Source organism: Trachypithecus francoisi, unplaced genomic scaffold (genome assembly GCF_009764315.1).
Source record: "Trachypithecus francoisi isolate TF-2019V2 unplaced genomic scaffold, Tfra_2.0 Lachesis_group4, whole genome shotgun sequence".
NCBI lineage: Eukaryota > Metazoa > Chordata > Mammalia > Primates > Cercopithecidae > Trachypithecus > Trachypithecus francoisi.
This window is the reverse complement of record NW_022681469.1, coordinates 56089243-56114546: the sequence shown is the minus strand read 5'-3', so window position 1 is coordinate 56114546 and position 25304 is coordinate 56089243. Positions and strand designations below refer to the sequence as shown.

Here is a 25304-nt window from a genome sequence, read left to right as displayed (position 1 = left end):
TCCATCTTTCAAATATTTATAGATAATACAATCACATTAAAATGTATATGATGAAATAGGTCTTAAAAAGCCATAAAATTATGCATGAAGGAAATTCACCAGAATGTTTTTGGTAGCTGTGTTTGGTGGCAGGAAATTTGCGATTTATAATTTTCTTTTTGTTTTCCTTATTTTTCAAATGGCCTTTAATACTCATGGGTTAAGTACTGAAAACATCATAATATAGTTTTAATGGTTGTGTCTCAAATCAGTAAAATTCACATCTTACTGGGTCCCAACTGAGAACTACATAATTGCAAACTGTTTGAAGGCAGGCAAATTAATTTTTAAGAGAAAACTACTCAGGAGTTTGTAATCTATCAGAGAAGATTAAAATATAGACACATTATATTGTAGTTACATGAGTCAATGTAAATATTACCAGGGTCAATCGCACTAAGGTTTGTCCATCACAGTACTTGTTTCTGCTATTCTGAAGCAGTTTCAGTACCATTGTTAGTAATATCTGTTAGTCAACAGTAAACCTGTTAGTCAGAAGGCATAGCTGATGTGGACAAAAAGGCTAAGGCAATACTCTGTGAAATCGTTGAGATATTTAATACATTTTCTTAATTACCTTTTGCTAAATCAGCCAAATAAGGATAACTATTCTGACTTGCTTCTTGCAGAGATTAAGATGTTATTTAATGACAGAATATTGTCCACATAGAGGATTACCATGGACTTAAACTCAAGGTTATAAAATACAAGCAGCTTTCCCCAACAGAATAATTACTGTTTAACTAACAGCTTTAAAACTAAGGTTTTGCAATTGGACAATGAAGAGAGGAAAAAAATGGAAAAGCCCCATTCTCTGCTTTAGTTGAATGGTCAATAAAAGAAAGGGAAAAATTATATTCAATACTGCTAGTCTTGCAAATCCAGTTAAGAGATAGCAAATGCCACAACTTGTTTATCATTGTTGTTAAAGATGTCTACCATTTGTGCAATCTAGGCCATGTCCTAAGACACAATACCCACATTACTTTCCTTAGTTTCATCTTTCAGTAACTCTGTTTAGTAGGAATAATTATTTCTTTTTAACAGATGAGAAAATGGGGCTAGCAAATGGGATACTCAATGAGAAATCAGCTTTGCCTGACTGTAAAGCTTCTTAACCAACACACTATATCTTTATCTTCCTATTACTCTAAGATTGGGAGAGAAAAAATACTGCATTTTGGAGTAATTTTTTTATTTTTGTTTTGTTTATAGTGAATTTACAAATCACTAACTTTCAGTTACTATGCAATGATACTCTGATGTTAAAAATATAAAACCATGATTGCTGTTATGTGTTTGGATCCACAGGATGCAATCTGGAAAATATCAAGCTGTAGAATGCAATTTTTAGCAATATTGGAAAAAATAAAAGAAATCAACACAGAATAAAAATAGTAGTAAGCCACAGAGGCATACACTTGCCTATATTACTCCTAGGGTCTTTTAAGTAGGCAAAAGAAATCCCAAATTCTTATCTCTGTAAGAAACAGGCATTGCTTTTAGCTTCAAGGGTGAAATGTCTCTCTAGTATCCTTTATGAGGAAGATAATTAGAGGCAGCCAACTAGGGTTCAATTATTTGCTTTAAAGATACACCAGTTTCCTGGACATCTGGGGAGAAAGCCTAATAGTGCCTGGTAGTACATGGACTGAAGGGTCTGCAAATGACAGAGCCAACAATGCTTTCTCACGCCATGAACAGTATTTCCCCACTTGACCATTTCTGAAATAACTCAAGATTATTTTTACCATCAGCATCTTGTAAATTTCTCCCTTCTGAGATGGTTTTGTGTCCTCACAATTCTATACAGAAACAGAAGGAAATGCTGTGTTTTACAAATATTGCCTGCATCTAATGTTTGCATAATTACAAATGTAACTATGAAATTGGCTGAAGAGAGGAAGTATTCAATGCTGAGGAGAGTCGTGTGCTCTGTGAGCTATTTTGGAATACCTGATAACAGATTTTAAAGGTGCCAAGACACCAAGAGAGAAACAAGATAAAAATTACGTAAAATAATAGGTTAAATAAGCGAAATTAAGGCAGTTAAACAATGATAACAAATTTTTTGCTTAGCAACTGTATCTGTTCAACTGGTAGAATAGGAGCCTAGAGTTATTTGGTGTTTCCTATTTCCTATTGCAAATGCTTTGGTGTGGGCTGATCCAGCTGCCAGTCACAGCCTCTTCCTTTTAGCCACTATCCAGTGATTGGTCTAGGGGTGGCATGCGTCCAGCAATGGGTTCTCACCAATGAGATGTAAGTAAAAGGTGGAAGGTGAATTTATGCATTTGGCTTTCATTATAAGTGTTTTAAAAGGGAATCAATGGAATTGGCTGCCACATCCTTTTCCCTGTTGCTCCTATGGTCATCTTTCCTCTCTGGGGGGCAGCAGCCATTTTGTGACAATAATGGAACATTATTAGATAAAGACCTCTCTGCTGAGATAGCGGAACAGAAAAGTGAGAGAACCTGGGTCCCCAGTGGCCTTCTTAAGGTGCTCACAAGCTCAGGACTGCCTATTCTAGGACTGCTTGTTACAAATGACAGCTAAGCCTCTTTACTTTCATTTATGTCATGGTCAGTCTTTTCTTGTTGTGTTTGTTGTAATCTAGAGCTGAACGCATTTCTAAGTGATAACGTCTGTCATACTTCCTGGTACTATCTGATATCTTTCCTGATGCCTTACTCTGAAGCAAAATAACACAGAAAAGCACCTTGAACTCCAGACCATTCACAGTATTAGTCCACTTGATTAAATTTCTGGTTTATTCAAGACTGGCAGTGATACTCAGTCTGTTTTTGTTCCACAGACTATGCATTTCACAGACTGATTCTTTAACTTATAAAACTGCTCCTCTTCGCTGCTTGTCTAAATCAAGATACATTTATAAAGGCAAACATGAAGCTGAACTTCTTTTCTGTTACAGTCATAGGAAGAGAAAAGAACAGCCCACATCAGCATTTTGGGGAGAAATTCTGGAGAGAGAAGACACTGCGAATCAGGAGGCTTAGCTTTATTTATATTGACTTGCAAGGGTGCCTCAAAAATAAAGCTCCTACATCTAATTGCAAGATTTAATGAGAGAATGGGGATAACTCCACTTAGGACAGGATTATCTTTCTAGCCCTCTTTATTCCCACCTCCAAGAAGGCTAGTAGGCTATGACACTGGCCAAACGGATAAGAGCCTAGTGGAATTTGAGTCTCCATAGTTCTCTGCTTAGTCCATATTACAGCTCCTTTGCTTCATCCTCCCTTGCTTAATCTCATGTATTGCTGAGGATCTGTTTTTTGATCAGGTCGGAAGCCTGTCCACAGGGAGGGATCATATCTTATTCATCTCTGCAGCCCCTAAAGCCCTCAGAACCTTGCCTACAACTCACAGAAGCACATTGTTTTGGACATCATGATTTTCTAACAGCTGGATTATCTCACTTGACCTTTGAGTCAAGACCCTCTGGGAGACCAACAGAGATCCTTAACATTGTGTTATGGAGAAGGAAAATGGAGAAGCTGAGTTGCTGGTCTCAGGGTCACACAGGTACTAAAAAGCTAGAAACTAGGCCTTCTGGGTTCTCCTTTGAAGTCCTTTCTACTATATCCTGCCTCTCAAAGGCTCCCAAGGAATGTTTGTTAAATAAAATGAGCATGTGAGTGAGGTCTCTCAACGGGGGAGTAGGGAAGTTTAACAAAACTATAGTTACTTAAATGCTGTAATGAATACCGACAAGGTTTTGAGGTTATCTTCACTTAAGTAAATCAGTTTCTGCATTTTCCCAGAGCCTCTTTCCCATCTCCAGAAAAAAGCCTCTTTTATATGAAAGGCAGACACACATAGCCAAAGTAAGTGGGAGAATACTTGAGCCACAAAGTTCTTTAAAAGCAAATTCATGTCAAACAGCCAAGCTACCTAGGGAACTGAACCATTTTTCACAATTGAGCCCATCTCTTTAAGAGCAGTTTAGTATATAAGTCAGTATGGATGAAATCTCACTATTCATGTGCCATAAGAGAAGCGAATGCACCCATATGTACATTTCTTAGAAACCTAAGCAACATTCTATTATTTTCAAGCGTCCCACAGAAAAAACAGCTCTGCAGAGCTCATTTCTAGAAAAACAGAAGAGACATACAATGTTGTTTTTGTTTTGATACCATTCAGAAGTTATATTCATCTGAAGAAGAGGTGAATGAATCTAAGCCTCTCTGATATCATTCTTTTATTGGTTATGTTCTTGTAACCACCGAAGAAATGTTTACTAGATTAGATAAACTTGTCGATGTCATGGGCTTAAAAGCAGCATTTTAACTCACTTGTTATTTCTATGATATTACATTTCAAAACAAATAACCATATTATTTTAGTGGATTATAGAAATTGTACACTTATTGGAAAAAACAATCTGATAATATAAAAGCAGCATTTTTTAAAAGGTAAAAATGTGCAATTCCACCTTCTAAAGATGACCACAAAATGTACAGTTTTTTGGTAAAAACACTTCCAGACAGTTTTTCTCATGTGTACGCACACATTGCTTTTCTTTTTTAAAAAAAATTATGGGGGGGCGGAGCAAGATGGCCGAATAGGAACAGCTCCAGTCTCCAACTCCCAGCGCGAGCGACACAGAAGACCGGTGATTTCTGCATTTTCAACTGAGGTACTGGGGTCATCTCTCTAGGGAGTGCCGGACAATCGGTGTGGTCAGCTGCTGCAGCCTGACCAGCGTGAGCTGAAGCAGGGCGAGGCATCGCCTCACCTGGAAGCGCAAGGGGGAAGGAAATCCCTTTTCCTAGCCAGGGGAACTGAGACACACAACACCTGGAAAATCGGGTAACTCCCACCCCAATACTGCGCTTTAAGGAAACAGGCACACCAGGAGAATATATCCCACACCTGGCCGGGAGGGTCCCACGCCCACGGAGCCTCCCTCACTGCTAACACAGCCGTCTGCGGCGATCTATCCGCAAGGCAGCAGCGAGGCTGGGGGAGGGGCGCCCGCCATTGCTGAGGCTTAAGTAGGTAAACAAAGCCGCTGGGAAGCTTGAACTGGGTGGAGCTCACAGCAGCTCAAGGAAGCCTGCCTGTCTCTGTAGACTCTACCGCTGCGGACAGCGCACAGCTGCAGTCCATTAGGGGAAAGAGCGGGGCCGCTGCAGATCCGAACGACTCTGTCTGACAGCTTTGGGGAGAGCCGTGGATCTCCTAACGCGGAGGTTGAGATCTGAGAACGGACAGACTGCCTGCTCAGGTGGGTCCCTGACCCCTGAGTAGCCTAGCTGGGAGACATCCCCTACTAGGGGCAGTCTGATACCCCACACCTCACAGGGTGGCGTCACCCCTGAGAGGAAACTTCCAAAGAAAGAATCAGACAGGTACACTCGCTGTTCAGCAATATTCTATCTTCGGCAACCTCTGCTGCTGATACCCAGGCAAACAGGGTCTGGAGTGGACCTCAAGCAATCTCTAACAGACCAACAGACAGTCCTTCTGACTGTCAGACGGAAAACTATCAAACAGGAAGGACACCTATACCAAAACCCCATCAGTACGTCACCATCATCAAAGTCCAGAGACAGATAAAACCACAAAGATGGGGAAGAAGCAGGGCAGAAAAGCTGGAAATTCAAAAAATAAGAGCGCATCTCCCCCTGCAAAGGAGCGCAGCCCATCGCCAGCAACGGATCAAAGCTGGTCAGAGAATGACTTTGACGAGATGAGAGAAGAAGGCTTCAGCCATCAAACTTCTCAGAGCTAAAGGAGGAATTACGTACCCAGCGCAAAGAAACTAAAAATCTTGAAAAAAAAGTGGAAGAATTGACAGCTAGACTAATTAATGCAGAGAAGATCATAAACGAAATGACAGAGATGAAAACCATGACACGAGAAATACGTGACAAATGCACAAGCTTCGGTAACCGACTCGATCAACTGGAGGAAAGAGTATCAGCGATTGAGGATCAAATGAATGAAATGAAGCGAGAAGAGAAACCAAAAGAAAAAAGAAGAAAAAGAAATGAACAAAGCCTGCAAGAAGTATGGGATTATGTAAAAAGACCAAATCTACGTCTGATTGGGGTGCCTGAAAGTGAGGGGGAAAATGGAACCAAGTTGGAAAACACTCTTCAGGATATCATCCAGGAGAACTTCCCCAACCTAGTAGGGCAGGCCAACATTCAAATTCAGGAAATACAGAGAACGCCACAAAGATACTCCTCCAGAAGAGCAACTCCAAGACACATAATTGCCAGATTCACCAAAGTTGAAATGAAGGAAAAAATCTTAAGGGCAGCCAGAGAGAAAGGTCGGGTTACCCACAAAGGGAAGCCCATCAGAATAACAGCAGACCTCTCGGCAGAAACTCTACAAGCCAGAAGAGAGTGGGGGCCAATATTCAACGTTCTTAAAGAAAAGAATTTTCATCCGAGAATTTCATATCCAGCCAAACTAAGCTTCATCAGTGAAGGAGAAATAAAATCCTTTACAGATAAGCAAATGCTTAGAGATTTTGTCACCACCAGGCCTGCCTTACAAGAGACCCTGAAGGAAGCCCTAAACATGGAAAGGAACAAGCGGTACCAGCCATTGCAAAAACATGCCAAAATGTAAAGACCATCGAGGCTAGGAAGAAACTGCATCAACTAACGAGCAAAATAACCAGTTAATATCATAATGACAGGATCAAGTTCACACATAACAATATTAACCTTAAATGTCAATGGACTAAATGCTCCAATTAAAAGACACAGACTGGCAAACTGGATCAAGAGTCAAGACCCATCAGTCTGCTGTATTCAGGAGACCCATCTCACATGCAGAGACATACATAGGCTCAAAATAAAGGGATGGAGGAAGATCTACCAAGCAAATGGAGAACAAAAAAAAGCAGGGGTTGCAATCCTAGTCTCTGATAAAACAGACTTTAAACCATCAAAGATCAAAAGAGACAAAGAAGGCCATTACATAATGGTAAAGGGATCAATTCAACAGGAAGAGCTAACTCTCCTAAATATCTATGCACCCAATACAGGAGCACCCAGATTCATAAAGCAAGTCCTTAGAGACCTACAAAGAGACTTAGACTCCCATACAATAATAATGGGAGACTTCAACACTCCACTGTCAACATTAGACAGATCAACGAGACAGAAAGTTAACAAGGATATCCAGGAATTGAACTCATCTCTGCACCAAGCGGACCTAATAGACATCTATAGAACTCTCCACCCCAAATCAACAGAATATACATTCTTCTCAGCACCACATCGCACTTATTCCAAAATGACCACATAATTGGAAGTAAAGCACTCCTCAGCAAATGTACAAGAACTGAAATTATAACAAACTGTCTCTCAGACCACAGTGCAATCAAACTAGAACTCAGGACTAAGAAACTCAATCCAACCGCTCAACTACATGGAAACTGAACAACCTGCTCCTGAATGACTACTGGGTACATAACGAAATGAAAGCAGAAATAAAGATGTTCTTTGAAACCAATGAGAACAAAGATACAACATACCAGAATCTCTGGGACACATTTAAAGCAGTGTGTAGAGGGAAATTTATAGCACTAAATGCCCACAAGAGAAAGCAGGAGAGATCTAAAATTGACACTCTAACATCACAATTAAAAGAACTAGAGAGGCAAGAGCAAACACATTCAAAAGCTAGCAGAAGGCAAGAAATAACTAAGATCAGAGCAGAACTGAAGGAGATAGAGACACAAAAAACCCTCCAAAAAATCAATGAATCCAGGAGTTGGTTTTTTGAAAAGATAAACAAAATTGACAGACCGCTAGCTAGACTAATAAAGAAGAAAAGAGAGAAGAATCAAATAGACGCAATAAAAAATGATAAAGGGGATATCACCACCGACCCCACAGAAATACAAACAACCATCAGAGAATACTATAAATGCCTCTACGCAAATCAACTAGAAAATCTAGAAGAAATGGATAATTTCCTGGACACTTACACTCTCCCAAGACTAAACCAGGAAGAAGTTGAATCCCTGAATAGACCAATAGCAGGCTCTGAAATTGAGGCAACAATTAATAGCCTACCCACCAAAAAAAGTCCAGGACCAGATGGATTCACAGCTGAATTCTACCAGAGGTACAAGGAGGAGCTGGTACCATTCCTTCTGAAACTATTTCAATCAATAGAAAAAGAGGGAATCCTCCCTAACTCTTTTTATGAGGCCAACATCATCCTGATACCAAAGCCTGGCAGAGACACAACAAAAAAAGAGAATTTTAGACCAATATCCCTGATGAACATCGATGCAAAAATCCTCAATAAAATACTGGCAAACCGGATTCAGCAGCACATCAAAAAGCTTATCCACCATGATCAAGTGGGCTTCATCCCTGGGATGCAAGGCTGGTTCAACATTCGCAAATCAATAAACGTAATCCAGCATATAAACAGAACCAAAGACAAGAACCACATAATTATCTCAATAGATGCAGAAAAGGCTTTTGACCAAATTCAACAGCCCTTTATGCTAAAAACGCTCAATAAATTTGGTATTGATGGAACGTACCTCAAAATAATAAGAGCTATTTATGACAAACCCACAGTAATATCATACTGAATGGGCAAAAACTGGAAAAATTCCCTTTGAAAACTGGCACAAGACAGGGATGCCCTCTCTCACCACTCCTATTCAACATAGTGTTGGAAGTTCTGGCTAGGGCAATCAGGCAAGAGAAAGAAATCAAGGGTATCCAGTTAGGAAAAGAAGAAGTCAAATTGTCCCTGTTTGCAGATGACATGATTGTATATTTAGAAAACCCCATCGTCTCAGCCCAAAATCTCCTTAAGCTGATAAGCAACTTCAGCAAAGTCTCAGGATACAAAATTAATGTGCAAAAATCACAAGCATTCTTATACACCAGTAACAGACAAGCAGAGAGCCAAATCAGGAATGAACTTCCATTCACAGTTGCTTCAAAGAGAATAAAATACCTAGGAATCCAGCTTACAAGGGATGTAAAGGACCTCTTCAAGGAGAACTACAAACCACTGCTCAGTGAAATCAAAGAGGACACAAACAAATGGAAGAACATACCATGCTCATGGATAGGAAGAATCAATATCCGGAAAATGGCCATACTGCCCAAGGTGATTTATAGATTCAATGGCATCCCCATCAAGCTACCAATGACTTTCTTCACAGAATTGGAAAAAACTGCTTTAAAGTTCATATGGAACCAAAAAAGAGCCCGCATTGCCAAGACAATCCTAAGTCAAAAGGACAAAGCTGGAGGCGTCACGCTACCTGACTTCAAACTATACTACAAGGCTACAGTAACCAAAACAGCATGGTACTGGTACCACAACAGAGATATAGACCAATGGAACAGAACAGAGTCCTCAGAAATAATACCACACATCTACAGCCATCTGATCTTTGACAAACCTGAGAGAAACAAGAAATGGGGAAAGGATTCCCTATTTAATAAATGGTGCTGGGAAAATTGGCTAGCCATAAGTAGAAAGCTGAAACTGGATCCTTTCCTTACCCCTTATACGAAAATTAATTCAAGATGGATTAGAGACTTAAATGTTAGACCTAATACCATAAAAACCTAGAAGAAAATCTAGGTAGTACCATTCAGGACATAGGCATGGGCAAGGACTTCATGTCTAAAACACCAAAAGCAACGGCAGCAAAAGCAAAAATTGACACATGGGATCTAATTAAACTAAAGAGCTTTTGCACAGCTAAAGAAACTACCATCAGAGTGAACAGGCAACCTACAGAATGGGAAAAAATTTTTGCAACCTACTCATCTGACAAAGGGCTAATATCCAGAATCTACAAAGAACTCAAACAAATATACAAGAAAAAAACAAACAACCCCATCAAAAAGTGGGGAAAGGATATGAACAGACATTTCTCAAAAGAAGACATCCATACCGCCAACAGACACATGAAAAAATGCTCATCATCACTCGCCATCAGAGAAATGCAAATCAAAACTACAATGAGATACCATCTCACACCAGTTAGAATGGCAATCATTAAGAAGTCAGGAAACAACAGGTGTTGGAGAGGATGTGGAGAAATAGGAACACTTTTACACTGTTGGTGGGATTGTAAACTAGTTCAACCATTATGGAAAACAGTATGGCGATTCCTCAAGGATCTAGAACTAGATGTACCATATGACCCAGCCATCCCACTACTGGGTATATACCCAAAGGATTATAAATTACTCTACTACAAAGACACATGCACACGTATGTTTATTGCGGCACTATTCACAATAGCAAAGACTTGGAATCAACCCAAATGTCCATCTGTGACAGACTGGATTAAGAAAATGTGGCACATATACACCATGGAATACTATGCAGCCATCAAAAAGGATGAGTTTGCGTCCTTTGTAGGGACATGGATGCAGCTGGAAACCATCATTCTTAGCAAACTATCACAAGAAGAGAAAACCAAACACCGCATGTTCTCACTCATAGGTGGAACTGAACAATGAGATCACTTGGACTCGGGAAGGGGAACATCACACACTGGGGCCTATCATGGGGAGGGGGGAGGAGGGAGGGATTGCATTGGGGAGTTATACATGATATAAACGTCATGCACATGTACCCTAGAACTAAAGTATAAAAAAAAAAAAAAAAAAAAAAAGACTGAGTGGGAGATATGAAGTCCAACCTCCAGATGATACTTTCCTCTACATCACAATATACCGTCCCAGTTTCCAGGAGGGAGAAAATCTAAACTACTTGAAATGAGGTAGAACATAAATTATGATTATAGATAAACCAGCTATGTCAATCATGAAACATGGTTCTATTTGTTCTGTATGTTTCTCAAAAATTTCAAGGAAGTAAAAATTATAAACTAAAAAAAAAAAAAAAAAAAAAAAAAAAAAATATGAAATCATAGTACATCTGCTTTACTCCTTTGTACAACATTTCATTGCCATCTTTCTATATTGAAAAAATATGGTGAGACATTTTGATTTTTTAATGAATCAAGCCAATCTTCAATTATAAAAATTTGGGGAGGCTGTTTTCACTTGTTTACTATTATAAGCAATGCTTCTATAATATACATCCTTGTATATCTTTGTGCACTTGTCCAATTATTTCTTTGGGTTAAATTCCTAAAAGCAGATTGCTTCGTTAAAGCAAATGCACACTTAAAAAGTTGACACTTATTGTCAAGCTGCCCTCCAAAAAGATTGCACCAAGTTACATTTACCAAGAATATCAACAATGACTGAGGTGCCAATTCTTACTATTTGTCAATACTGAACTTTGATGACACTTTTTATTTTGGCCACTTTATGCCTACACTCTCTTAATCTACATTTTTTGATTACTAAACAAATTTAGAAGCTATTCATGTTTATTGGCTACACACATATACATGTATACACATATATGTATACATATACATGTATATGTACATGCATATACATGTACATGTATACATGTACATATATAAACTAAATCTTGCCTGTTAATTACTGCTATAGTTTGGATGTTTGTCCCTCCAAATCTCATTTTGAAATTTGTTCCCTAATGCTGAAGACGGGACCTAATGGGAGATGTTTGGGCCATGGTGGTGGATCTTTCATGAATGGCTTGGTACTGTCCTTGAGGTAATGAGTGAGTTCTTGCTTTCTTAGTTTCCCTGAGAGCTGGTTCTTAGAAACAGCCTGATACCTCTCTGCCCTCTCTCCTGCTTCCTTTGTCTTCATGTCATCTCTCTACCCACTGGCTCCCCTTCTCCTTCTGCCATGAGTGGAAGCAGCCTGAATCCCTTAGCAGAGGCAAATGTTGGCACTGTACTTCTTGTACAGTCTGCAGAACTGTGAGCCAAATAAACCTCTTTTTTTTAACAAATTACCCAGCCTCAGGTATTCCTTTATAGGAACACAAATGAACTAAGACAATTACCTTCTTAATTTGTCTATGCTCTCACTTATTTTTTGTTTGCTTGATCCATCAAGCACTAGAGCAGAAAATTAAAATAACACTCTAAGTTACTGTGGTCGTAATTTTCCATTTGTAATTTGAACAGGTTTTGCATGATGGTCCCCATTCTACGATATTCAATGTGTGGAGACACTGATTTTGCCTTCCCATGGGCCTCTCCCTCTGATAGCATCACTTGTTACTGGTCTCTAGCCTCTCCTTCTGCCTAGAAGAGGCAGAAGCTACAGCTCCAGACAAATTTGAAATCTCTCTACCAATGCATTTTGGCATGTATTTACCCAATACTTCATTTAAAATGTCTTTATGGATTTCTAAGTGGATAGACAACTTCTTATTTATCTAGATAAGATTTTCGGGTTATGTCAGGAATCAAAAATCTTTTGGAATACATGTGCTTCTCAGCATCTGTTTCAGGCTCTTTTTCTACTTTTTGCCCCAGCACCTGTGTTGTTTTGCTTATCTTTACCTTTCCTATTTAAAGTTCACAGTGTATATTCTTCAGCTTTTTCATTCCCATTCCCATTCTCTCAGTTTGGAAATTTATACATAGTTCTTCAATTCAGGGCTAGAATCTTACTTTAAGCTAGATAAACTCTTTAGTAAAAAGCATAAGTTGAGTTTCTTGGCTGCTGTTAATTAAGTATTTGGATTGGCCGGGCGCAGTGGCTTACATCTGTAATCCCAGCACTTTGGGAGGCCAAGGTGGGCAGATCACGAGGTCAGGAGATCAAGACCATCCTGGCTAACATGGTGAAACCCAGTCTCTACTAAAAATACAAAAAGACAAAATTAGCCAGGCGTGGTGGTGGGCACCTGTAGTCCCAGCTACTCGGGAGGCTGAGGCAGGAGAATGGCATGACTGCAGGAGGCGTAGCTTGCAGTGAGCCGAGATCATGCCACTGCACTCCAGCCTGGGTGACAGAGTGAGACTCTGTCTCAAACAAACAAACAAACAAACAAACAAACAAAAATTCAGCATTTACAGAAAGATGCTATCCAATGAAAACTCAGCATCAAATTGGGTGCTTAGTGGCCGTTTATTCTCAAGGATCAGCTAACTTCATAGGAGATAGAATTGGGGGGAATGTGTCCACTGTGGGGTTCAGGTTGTCTGTACGCAATGGCCATGATGACCACAAAAGAACGCTGTCTCCTCTTTCTAACCAGGCTATGTGGACTTGCAGCGGTGCTGCTATGGGATGGGAGATTCTTTCAGAAGCCTCAGAGAGCAGCTCCTACACCCCTTCTGTTGAAGTCCAGATTCCATTTTCAGCCCAGCCACTCGCCTGTGTCTCCTGTGGAACTAGGCCAATTTACCCAACCTTCCAGATGCCAGCAACTAATTCCAAAAACTTTAACAAATATATAGTTTTAAAGTTTATAGAAATTTGTTGGTGAGATCATGGTTTCAAAGATTTCTGTTAAGTTTCTGTTGATAAGTCTTCATTGTGCCCACCTCACCGCATTTTTTAGAAAATGCACATCAGCTGGAGCAATCTGTGGATGAAAAAGCAAACCTCTGCTAGGTGCCCACTGGAGGGGGAGTCGATGCAAAGCACAACATGGGCTGTGTCCCCCAGAGAATAAGGGAGAAAGGGAGACCAAAGGTCAGAGAGGGCCCGACTGCAGGAGACCATGCACCCAGGGAAGAACCGATTCTCACTGCTCTCGTGGTGCCTGCCAGTCTTTTGTCAGGAAAGTAAGAGAGAGGAGAGAGAGAGGGAGTGAGTGTGTGTGTGTGTGTGTGTGTGTGTGTGTAGACGAGTTGTCAGGGGCAATATTTCCCTGCCACTAATGTGGGGATGAGGGTGATGAGAAGAGCCTTTGCTGTTTCCAGCTTCTCCTGTTTCTGTCCTCAACTTCTGATATGGTTTGGCTGTGCCCCACCAAAATCTCATCTTGCACTGTGGTGCCCATAATTCCTACGTGTTGTGGGAGGGACCCAGTGGGAGATAACTGAATGATGGGAGTGGGTTCACCCATACTGTTCTCATGGTATTAAATAAGTCTCATGAGAATTGATGGTTTTATAAGGGGAAACCTCTTTCGCTTGACTCTCATTTTCTCTCATCTGCCGCCATGTAAGACATGCCTTTTGCCTTCTGCCATGATTGTGAGGCCTCCTCAGCCACGTGGAACTGTGGGTCCATTAAACCTCTTTTTCTTTATAAATTGTCCAGTCTCAGGTATGTCTTCATTAGCAACGTGAGAATGGACTAACACAACTTCAATTCATCTCCGATCTCAGGCTATGACGAACTCCCTGACTCCTGTTTTTCTTATGTTGCATCCACATTATCTCCAGATTCAATTTTGGTTGAAGAGAACTCACATGATCCACCTTTTTTTTTTTTTTTTTTTTTGAGATGGAGTCTCACTCTGTCGCCCAGGCTGGAGTAACAGGGGCATGATCTCGGCTCACTGCAACCTCCGCCTCCTAGGTTCAAGTGATTCTCCTGCCTCAGCCTCCCGAGTAGCTGGGATTACAGATGTGCACCACCACACCCAGCTAATTTTTGTATTTTTAGTAGAGATAAGGTTTCATCATGTTGGCCAGGCTGGTCTTGAACTCTTGACCTCAAGTGATCAGCCCACCTCAGCCTCCCAAAGTGCTGGGATTACAGGCGTAAGCCACCGTGCCTGGCCTAACCTGATCCACATTTATACCACTTATCATTAGGATTTGCCCTTTCAACACACTCCTGTCTCTTTCAGTTCTTTTCTGTCTCCTCTATTTCCTTGAACATCACTCCCTTTTAGAACAGAACACGCTGGTTGATGTAGTCAGGTCTGATGCCCTGGCTGAAAACATTTAGCATGGAGGGGAGAGAGAAAATACACGAGGAATCTTTGAAATTATCTTTCTTTTTCCTTCCAACTATGTGCAACCAAGTGTCTTATTTAGAGCATACTCAAGCAGAGCCATTTTAAGACTTTTGAGGATCTTGATAGTTTTAATTTTGGAAATTTCATCTCACTTCATAGAAAACATATTAAAATGCACCTATGTCTCACATTAAATATAAATATTTTGGGCTGCAAAAAGTACCCAAACGGATTTTGTAACATTGCCTTTAAATTTCATTTGGCTACTAGTAATGCATTTAATACACTTTTGGCTGTGATTTCTCAGCATACTAAGGAATTGGACCAAAAAATTATTTCCATCTTGAAATTTTATGAATATTAAATTTAGCAATTAATGAAGTTAGCCTAATGTAGTATTTTGTAGACATTTAATTAAAATGTATTCATTTTATTTTGGTGAGTTTCTTGTCATAGTTTTGAGATGATACACATTTTTGCAGCCCTTGGACTTTTCCCAGTCTCCTGGAAAGCTTGGAGGCTGCAAGCACTGTGCCCAAAAGAAGTAATGGAAAAGGTTCTTGGGCAGAGGCACAGCTCATACAAAGTTGCTGGGAGAGGACAGAGCTTGGCTTGTTGGTGCAGAGAGAAGGAAGTGCAGTGTGACTGGAGTAGACTGAGTGAAAGGCAGCAAGGCAGGGAAGGAGGCTGCAGAGGCTGACCCACATGGCTCAACCAGGGCCTGTCAAGGAGATTTTGTGAACCACTGTCCATAGAAAATAACTGTCTCAGACTAGGCTGGGTGCGGTGGCTCATGCCTGTAATCTGAGCACTTTGGGAGGCAGAGGCAGGTGGATCACTTGAGGCCAGAAGTTTGAGACCACCTTGGGCAACATGGCGAAACTGTGTCTCTACTAAAAATACAAAAATAAGCCATGCGTGGTGGCAGGCGCCTGTAATCCCAGCTACTCAGGTGGCTAAGGCACGAGAATTGCTTGAACCTGGGAGGCAGAGGTTGTAGTGAGCTGAGATTGTGCCACTGCACTCCAGCCTGGGCAACAGAGCGAGACTCTGTCTCAGAAAAATAAAAATAAAAATAAAAATAATTGTCTCAGACTGCTAAATGTGTTCCAACAAACCAGAAAGAAGCACAAGTGTAAACCATCAAATGCAGACTTTTCTTGCTGTTAATTTGTTTAGTGGTCTGTTTCCTTATTTCTGAAACCTCACTCAGCTATTTAGTCCAAAACAAGATTTTTAGAGAACTCTAACTTTGGAGAAATACGTGACTTAAAAATTAACCCCGTGGACATCAACATGGCGTAAGTTTTAGAACATAGTCGTTAAATCCACCCCTTAGGCAGGTCCTGATCATTAATACATCCTCTAATATATATCTTCAAATAGTCCATTCATCCACTGCCACCATCCTATCCTAAGCACATGAAGATGACATTACTAGCATCCTAGCTGAGCTCCTTCTACTGCTCCTTCTATTATCCTCTACCCCATTCTCCACAATGCAATCACAAATATTTTTTAAACATAAGGAAGATTACATCACTCCCCTGCTCCAGATTATTTGCTGGATTCCTGTAATACTAGAGTAAAATCCAGCTTCTTTATATTGTTCTATGAAGCTATACGATCTAGTTTCTTGGCTGCCTCAGGGCCTCTGCCCTTGCTGTTCCCTCTGCCTGCACAGCTCTTTTTCCATACTTTTACATAGTTGTCTCTTTCATCATTCTAGACTCTAATGCTTCCCAAGGGGTCTTCCCCAACCCTCTTACCTAAAATAGCTCCACTCTCCACTTCTGCCACATAAAACCCCATTTCTCTTACCCTAACAGCACTTATCACTGTCTGGAATATGATTATGAATTTGAGTACTTGTTATTTCCCTCTAGAATGTAAGGTTCACAAGCAAAGGGCCTTTCTATCTTTGTCTCCAACACTAATTGCTACACTTTTAGTACAAATAGTGCCTGTAAATCAATCAATAAATAGCTGAATGTATAAATTAGTCTATCAATAAAGGAAAACTTCAGGTAATGAAATCCTCATTGGGGAAAAGCTAAATAAATAGGCTCTAGCTTAGAAAGTCACTTATAAATCTATTCTATTATGTTGGCAATTTTATAGAGGGACCAAAAGTCTTCAGTACTGAGAATACTCTTCACAGCTGTTGACAGTAATAGGAAGTGACTTTTCCATTTGTCACTCAATGTATTTACCTATCTATCTGCTAAGCTTCCTAGACAATCATTTACTGTGAAATGGTCGTTGAGGTGGCTCCTGGGAGCCATCTCACCCGGACTGACTTCCTTCAGCAGTACAGTATTAGTTGATTTACTGCTCTTTTTAATAGTCTTTGTAAGAGACAATTTCAAGAATACTCTAAGCTTGCTAACAAACTATTTAAACAGACAAAATTTCTGTATAAGCTACAGGTTGATGTTTCGTGAAAGGAAAATCCTAACAAAATTTACTAGGCTGTTATTCTATAGGTTGATTCCTTTTATAAAGGATTGTCAGCAATTTTTTTCCTTGTGAACCAAGGAATAGAGCTATCTAATATTCTATTTAGGCACTAATCTGACTCTCCCTTCACCCATGTTTACCAACAACACAATCCTTACAATTAGTATCAGGCAAACGGTGACTAGTTTCCCAAGATTGGTCCAAAGGAATAAAGATCTGCATGTAGTTAAGATTCTGATTCAAACCTCTTTAAACACGTATTCCTATTTCAATAAATTAACCAAAAGGTAGCAGAAGGAGAGGCAGACCTCATTTTAAAATGTGTGGTACAATGCTTGCTCACTGTGTGCAGATCCTCCTGTGGGCCTGAATGTCCCTACAGGGGCAGGTTTATGTAGCATGAGCTCTGATGGTCATTCTCAGGTCATTTTGGCAAACTCTTTGAGTTACCTATTACTACACATTATTGTGGATTCCTGATGGTCCTTATAACCTACATGTATGTTAACAAATAGCCCATCTTGTATAACTTAAAATTTCACCTATCATTCAGTTCTGTCACATTATTATATAATAATATAACACTAAGGTACTGGTTAATTGTTAATAAGCCATGGTACTATTTTCTAGCTCTTATGACAAATGAACTGTATTTAACTTATGAGATAAACAGGCTTTTGGGATCCTTTTTAATCTGGGATTTTTGCCTGGGTGACTGCTGCTTCTCATAAAATATACAAACAAATAATTTTTGCTTGTCTATGCTCATAAATATCCCATGAAATATGAACACATACTTTTAAAATGTCCTGAACATGTCTCATTTGTCAATTCCCTTTGACTTGGGCCACCCACACTGCAACTGTTCTCTTCATTTTACACCTCTAGCTTCCTACTCTCTCAGGCTGATCATGCCACCTGGGGCTGGTGTGGGACGTCAGGTTTCAAAGATCCTCCCATCACATCATCACATATCACTCAATGTGACCCTTTTTTCCTCATGCCCCCGCCCCCCCGCCTTTTTTTTTTTTTTTTTTTTTTTTTTGAGACGGAGTCTCGCTCTGTAGCCCAGGCTGGAGTGCAGTGGCGCCATCTTGGCTCACTGCAAGCTCCGCCTCCCGGATTCCCGCCATTCTCCTGCCTCAGCCTCCGGAGTAGCTGGGACTACAGGCGCCCGCCATCTCGCCCGGCTAGTTTTTTTTGTATTTTTTAGTAGAGACGGGGTTTCACCGTGTAGACCAGGATGGTCTCGATCTCCTGACCTCGTGATCCACCCGTCTCGGCCTCCCAAAGTGCTGGGATTACAGGCTTGAGCCACCGCGCCCGGCTCCCCGCCTTTTTTTTTAAGTCAGAGTTTCACTCTTGCTGCCTAGGCTGGAGTGCAATGGCACAATATTGGCTCACTGCAACCTCCGTCTCCCAGGTTCAAGTGATTCTTCTGCCTCAGCCTCCCAAGTAGCTGGGATTATAGGCATCCACCACCATGCCTGGCTAATTTTTTGTATTTTTAGTAGAGATGGGGTATCAACAGGTTGGCCAGGCTGGTCTTGAACTCCTGACCTCAGGTGATCCACCCGCCTCGGCCTCCCATTGGTATGACAGGTGTGAGCCACTGCGCCTGGCCTCCTCATGCCTTTTGTAAATCACAGCTGATTTCACTTTTTTCATGTTGCTCTTTTACTTTCTTTGTACTTTCCCTCCTTACTTTAGGAAATTTCTCTCTCTAAAAAATGACCAACAGATGACTAGTACCAGTGATTTACTTGTGTTAAAAAAAAAAAAAAAAGAAAGCTTTAATTAAAAAGAATAAAATTAGACATAAGGAACAAGTACCTTCTGTCTTTCATGCCCATGAAAGTACCCAAGAGGCCCTTTGAACATTTCTACAGGTCTCGTCTATCTTTGAATATTTTAGTTACATCTGCTGTTCCTCAAGCACCATTAATGATAAACAAAAACTATAGCTTTTCTTATCTTAATTTTTGCTTTAATTATTAGTAGAGTCATAGCACTTTTTTCTACCCTTTTATTGCAAATGAACTGTGTTTAAGTTACATTATGAGATAAACAGGCTTTTAGGATCCTTCAGGTCTGGGATTTCCTAGTAACCTAATCACTCACCATTCACAAAATACTTTCTATGATAACATATTCAGCATTCCTAGAATGTAATCCATCTGTGTAGTGATGGTGATTGGCATTTAGATAGGAAAGTACTGGCAAAAATAAGTACACCCACTACGAGCTTTCCGTTGCACAACCCTCCAACCTTCTCCCTCAACCAAACCTAGTTTATACAATAAAGCTCTTAACATTTCTATTTTGATCTCTTTAAATTTCAGAGAATGCTCTTTTGTATTGCTCAGGCAAAATAATGTTTGTTAGCTTTCAAAATTCAAAAACGTTGCTCATTATGTGGATCTTATAGATACCAGTTTTCTTTCTTTCAACGAGACAGTGAAGGGAATGGAAATGGCAGGCTCATGGTAGGTATTTGCTATCTAACATCTCATTTAATCTTTATGACAATTTTGGGAGTAAGTATCATTGCTCCCATTTTACAGATGAAAACTTCAGGCTCACATGTATCCCCGTTTTTTTAGAAGAAATAAAGAAAAAAATTAAAAAAAAATAAGGTGCAAAGAAAAAGAAAAGAAAAGCTCAGGCTCAAAGAGGCTAAACAAATTTCCTTGCATATGTGGCCTTTTGATGTTACTGTTTTGATATGAGAAAAGGTTTGGTAATTTAAAAAAGAAATCATTAAAATACGTCACCTTCTAGAAATTACAAAAGAATGTGCAAGACTGGTGTTCTCACTCTATGCCCAACTAATAGTTCATTATTAGGGGCTGGCAATGGAGTGAGGCTGTATAGGGCAGTGGTTAGAGTCGGAGTAAAGGTTAGGGATGGCACTAGCTCGTGAATGGAATGAAAGACAAAGATGGGATGAAAGGGTAGAAGTTCTGGGTGGAGCTAGAAGTCAGGGATGTCTGTTGTACATTACTAACAAAACTCAGTTATTTCCTCTTTTGATAAAGTTGCTTTGATGCAAACTTCCTAAAGCAGCTACATCAAAATATATACTCAAAATTCCTCCTTAGTTAAAATTATCTGGCTTTAGTTTTACAAGTTTCTAAGTGGCAGTGTGAGAATTTGAACTCAGGCCTATGACCTCAAAGCCTATGTTTGTACCACACCGTATTTCCTAAAAACAATTGCCAATTCTAAATGCTACAACAACTATTCTCTCTCAATTGTATACTTATGTATTTATTTAGAGACACAGTCTTGCTCTGTCACCCAGTGAGATCATGGAGAGCAGTGGCATGATCTCAGCTCACTGCAACCTCTGCCTCCTGGGTTCAAGCGATTCTTGTGCCTCAACCTGCCAAATAGCTGGGATTACAGGCATGTGCCACCACACTCTGCTAGTTTGTGTATTTTCAGTAGATGTGGGGTTTCACCATGTTGGCCAGGCTGGTCTTTGAATTCCTGGCCTCAGGTGATCTGCCTGCCTCAGCCTCCCAAAGTGCTGGGATTACAGGCATGAGCCACTGTGCCTGGCCTTAACTGTACACATTTTAAAACCCAAACTCTATATTTAATACGACAGCAATGTCCTTCCCACCTGTTGTATCTAGCTGGTTTATTAGATGAACGCTATGTTCATAGCGTTCATCTAATAAACTAGAGGAATGTTAATGTTCCCTTGGTGTTATCACTAATAGCACTAGATGCAATATAATAAACTTCGATTAGAATTTTCCCCTTAGTGATCTTAAAATATATGTAAGAGGTTTTAAGGAATATTAGAACCTAAAGGAGACAGAAGTTCTGAGTTCAGATACTATGTATGGAAGAAAGTATTCGAAGAATTAAAAGCAATTCGTTTCTCCACTGGAAAAAAGTGCTCTAGGATGACATGCTGGAAAGTGATTTATAGCATATTGACTGTAGTTCTTCTAATGAAAAAGCAATTGTCCAAGTTTTCCCTAAAGAACACTCTGAGTAACGACAATCTACGCTCATGGAAAGTCATGAGTTAGAAAATGAGAACCAAAAGAACTCACAGCTGAGAAAAACCAACAATAATTAATTTAACACCAGCCATTCGTAAGACCACATATATATTTCAAAATTTCCCTTGAGAGAAACAAGGTCATTAAAGGGCAGAGACCGCATACTTGAATATGTTTAAATAATTTTTACTTCATAAGACAATATGCTCCAAAGCTTTTACATTTAAAAAATGACAGCTTGTTTTAGGACTATGAGATTATAATAAATAGTTGGTCGATATCATCACTTAAATTTTAATATGGTAACAAGTGTTTCTGAAAAACATCCCCAAGGTGAATTCACATTAAATCTTGGGCAATGTATTCCTTAGCAGTGGCAGAGAGAAAACAATGTCACTAAAAGGGGTTTTATTCTGACTCACTGGCTAAGAAAATAGGAACAGTTTGAGATCTTCCATGTTGTTTCATTTTAATGAGAAGCAAGCATTTTTCATGTCCTTATTAAAGTGGTTAATGTGTTTCTGTAGTCTCATTATCACCGCCAGGGTATACTCTCTGTTGTTTCATAACCAAGACAACTCCTTTTCGTTTCAGAGAAGATCAGAAAGTCAAATCGATTGCTCACATGTGGTTGTTAATAAAACTCCTATGGGGCTGCTCAAGGTGCCCATGGGGATTGTACAATTATTTATGTTTTCTTATGGTTTTTCCATAATCACTGTGATTGTACTTTCACAAAGTAAACGTATCTCCACCAATTAAAGCGGTGGTGGGTTAAGAATATTCATCAGACTTGTGTGAAAGGATATTGTTCTTAGGGTTTTGATCAAAGCACAGAAATTAAACTGCTGTTATCATGCATTCAATGCAAGTGTTAAATTAAAATGCTCAGCAACTTTTGCATTTATCTGAGCAGATGTTAACTATTTATGAAAGCAAACATGATACAGGACTTGCATGCATGATATGACTCTTTGTTATATTAAAAGTGTTAGGAAAAAACTCTTCTACACAAACTTGAACGATAGAGTTTATGGTACATGATCAGTTTGAATTACTGTAAATTCAGTTCAATTTAAATTTTCAGAAGCATGAAATTCTAAGAAATCTCATTTTGTTCTACATCTTTACACCTTATTTGCTTTATTCCTTTATTTTCTTTAAAGTCTCTGGGACTAAGAAAGAACATCTGTAAAAACAAGCATCTGAGTCTACCAAATAGAAAATGTGTCTCTTGAGCCCAGGAGGCAGAGGTTGCAGTGAGCTGAGATTGCGCCATTGCACTCCAGCCTGGGTGACAAGAACAAAACTCTGTCTCAAAAAAACAAAACAAAACAAAAACCCCAAAAAACCACCTTCCTACTTTGTCTTATAGAAATTTAGAAATTTCATTCTATCCAGTTTGACAGTGCTTGCAGAAAAAGTGACCAGCTGTACTTCCATTCCATTAGCTGTCATTTTGATGCTAGAATTGGAGCCTGCTGTGTGTGAGATCTAACTATACATGCACAAGTCCCATCGAAGGTAATTTTCTGTGCAATAGTGTGTAAAATTTACCTCTAATTATGATAAGGTCACTGATGGGTCATTTATGATATGCTCTCTGGAGGCAACAGTGGTGAATAGCTTTCAGTGAGATTCATCTGAAGGAATTAAATTGGTCTGACCATGACTCAATACAAAATAAAAATCTCTTAGAAGATGATTCTTCAATCATATTTCCAGTCCTAATGGAACCTAGAGAGGGCCAGTATACACAGTGGTGGAGGTTGTGGGTTTTGGAATCATACAGGACTGAGTTTAAGTCCAGGATCTCTGGGCCTAGAAGACCCTAAAAGAACTGGCCTCTGCACATCTCTTGGTTTCCTTGACACTCACTACCTCACTACCTGGTCTCCAGGACAACTGGCCTCCTTCCTGGTCCTTGAACATGTCATGGTCACTCTCGCCTGGGGGACCTGTGTGCACCACAAAGTTTCCTGTAGTTGCATTTCTCTTCCTGCAGATCTTCATGTGGCTGGAGCTTTCATGTTCTCCCACTTTCCAATCAGTGGAATGTGTTATATCCACCATGTGAACTACACAAAGGTAGCCTCCTCCGAGAAGCCACTTGGGAGTTTCCTATGTAAAGCAGCCAGCTCCTGCCCCTAGTTAACACTGCTGTATTATCCTACTGATGTACATGAAGTACTAATCACCTTTAAATTATTTACTGTTTGTTGTATAATTAAATTCGCACATGACCCCAGGAGGAAAAATCTAAAAATGAAGGGTACCTTAATTAGGCTATCCCACAATTTTGAAACCCCACTGGCATTAACTATATGAGTCACTGGTCCAATAGTGTTTGATAACATGGATTAAAAAGGAGATGTTAGTTAACCAATCATGGCTAAAAATACTTCTGGGGCCTTATATAAGAGAGCATGAAAACAGAGTGACTCATGATAAATTTTATTAAAATAGTCACCAGAGTGACTTCATATTTCATTATGAACCCCATGGGCCTCTGAGGGAGAATATGGAAGTCACTTTAATTACTAACACTTTTTGAAGAGGTTTTTTTTTTTGTTTGTCTTTTGAATATGTAACTGTGGGAAATGAACATTTGAGATTAATAAATATGGTAATTTTTTTTTGAGATGTTGTCTTGCTCTGTCGCCCAGGCTGGAGTGCAGTGGTGCGATCTCGGCTCACTGCAAGCTCCACCTCCCAGGTTCACGCCATTCCCCTGCCTCAGCCTCCCGAGTAGCTGGGACTACAGGCGCCAACCACCACACCTGGCTAATTTTTGTATTTTTAGTAGAGACGGGGTTTCACCTTGTTAGCCAGGATGGTCTCGATCTCCTGCCTTCATGATCCACCTGCCTTGACCTTCCAAAGTGCTGGGATTACAGGCGTGAGCCACCATGCCCGGCCATAAAATTTTACGTTTATTTAAATCTATCAGTATTTTGTTTTCGGTCCCTTTCCCAAGACATTTTACTTGCAGACATACAAGTAGGCTTGTGTAGACATACTTGTAACGACTTGAAAACAGTACTTCTGTTTTCAAGTAGATCAGGAAGATCATCCTCATGTTCTAATTCCTAGTGCAAACTGTAACAACAACAACAATGAAATCCTTACCAAAGGGTCCAGTCGTGGCCACAGTATGGCTGAACATTTCCAAGGTAGAATCCCAGAGACTGAGTGACCTCCACAAGATTGGTAAAGTCAAGACTAATGCTATTGAAAAGTACAGACGTCATGATAATCTCATCAATAGCCCATACATCTTCTCCCTGGGAAGAATGATACGGCTGCCACCACCTGAACTGAATTCCAAACTGCCTTGCATCATCTGGTAGTTCTACAGAGATTATTCTAGAGAAAAAAAAAGGGGGGGTCAAAATTCAGATTATTTTGTCATCTTAAAACACAAATATTTATAGTGGGATAGATTTTCCCCTGAAGTATAGCATTAAAAAATAGTTCTCCCATGATTATAAACATGTTTCTTTGAGATGTCCAGTTTCCTGTCTGTTTCCAACAAAGTCTTCCACACATCCCCCCAAAATGTAACTTTGCTTTCACTCATCTGCTTTTGCAAAAGCTCTCAATAAACATGGTGGTCAAAGTGACAGTATTCATCACAGTCTGGTAAAGGATCTTGGGCAGCTTGTTACACATATTACAGTTTTGGCTGTTTGGAACCAGGATACTTCCTCATTCCCATGAGTTTATCATAGTGTGTAAGGTCATCTGCTGTGTCATGGCAGCTATGACAATAAACCTGTATCTGACAAATGGGGAAGAAAATTAAGAATAATATCTAATTTCCAGGAGCAATTATTGTACACAGCAGCAGGAACCATATATTAATTGCCACTGCAATGACATCTACTTGAAAGCTCTATAAATCACAGTACCATGCTGCTCGCATCCATACACAGGTGAGATGTGAAGCAAATGGCAAAGGGAACATTTGTCACCGTCAA

General features: G+C 39.9%; 1 protein-coding gene across 2 annotated transcripts in view; it reads right to left on the bottom strand.

The window, feature by feature from the left end:
• RELN (reelin) overlaps nt 1–25304 on the bottom strand; it is a 517743-nt gene that overhangs the window by 152115 nt on the left and 340324 nt on the right. For both annotated transcript variants that reach the window (XM_033192854.1, XM_033192856.1), the window contains exon 20: nt 24454–24690. In XM_033192854.1, coding sequence (XP_033048745.1) covers nt 24454–24690 — 237 coding nt within the window. The remainder of the gene's footprint in view (nt 1–24453; nt 24691–25304) is intronic.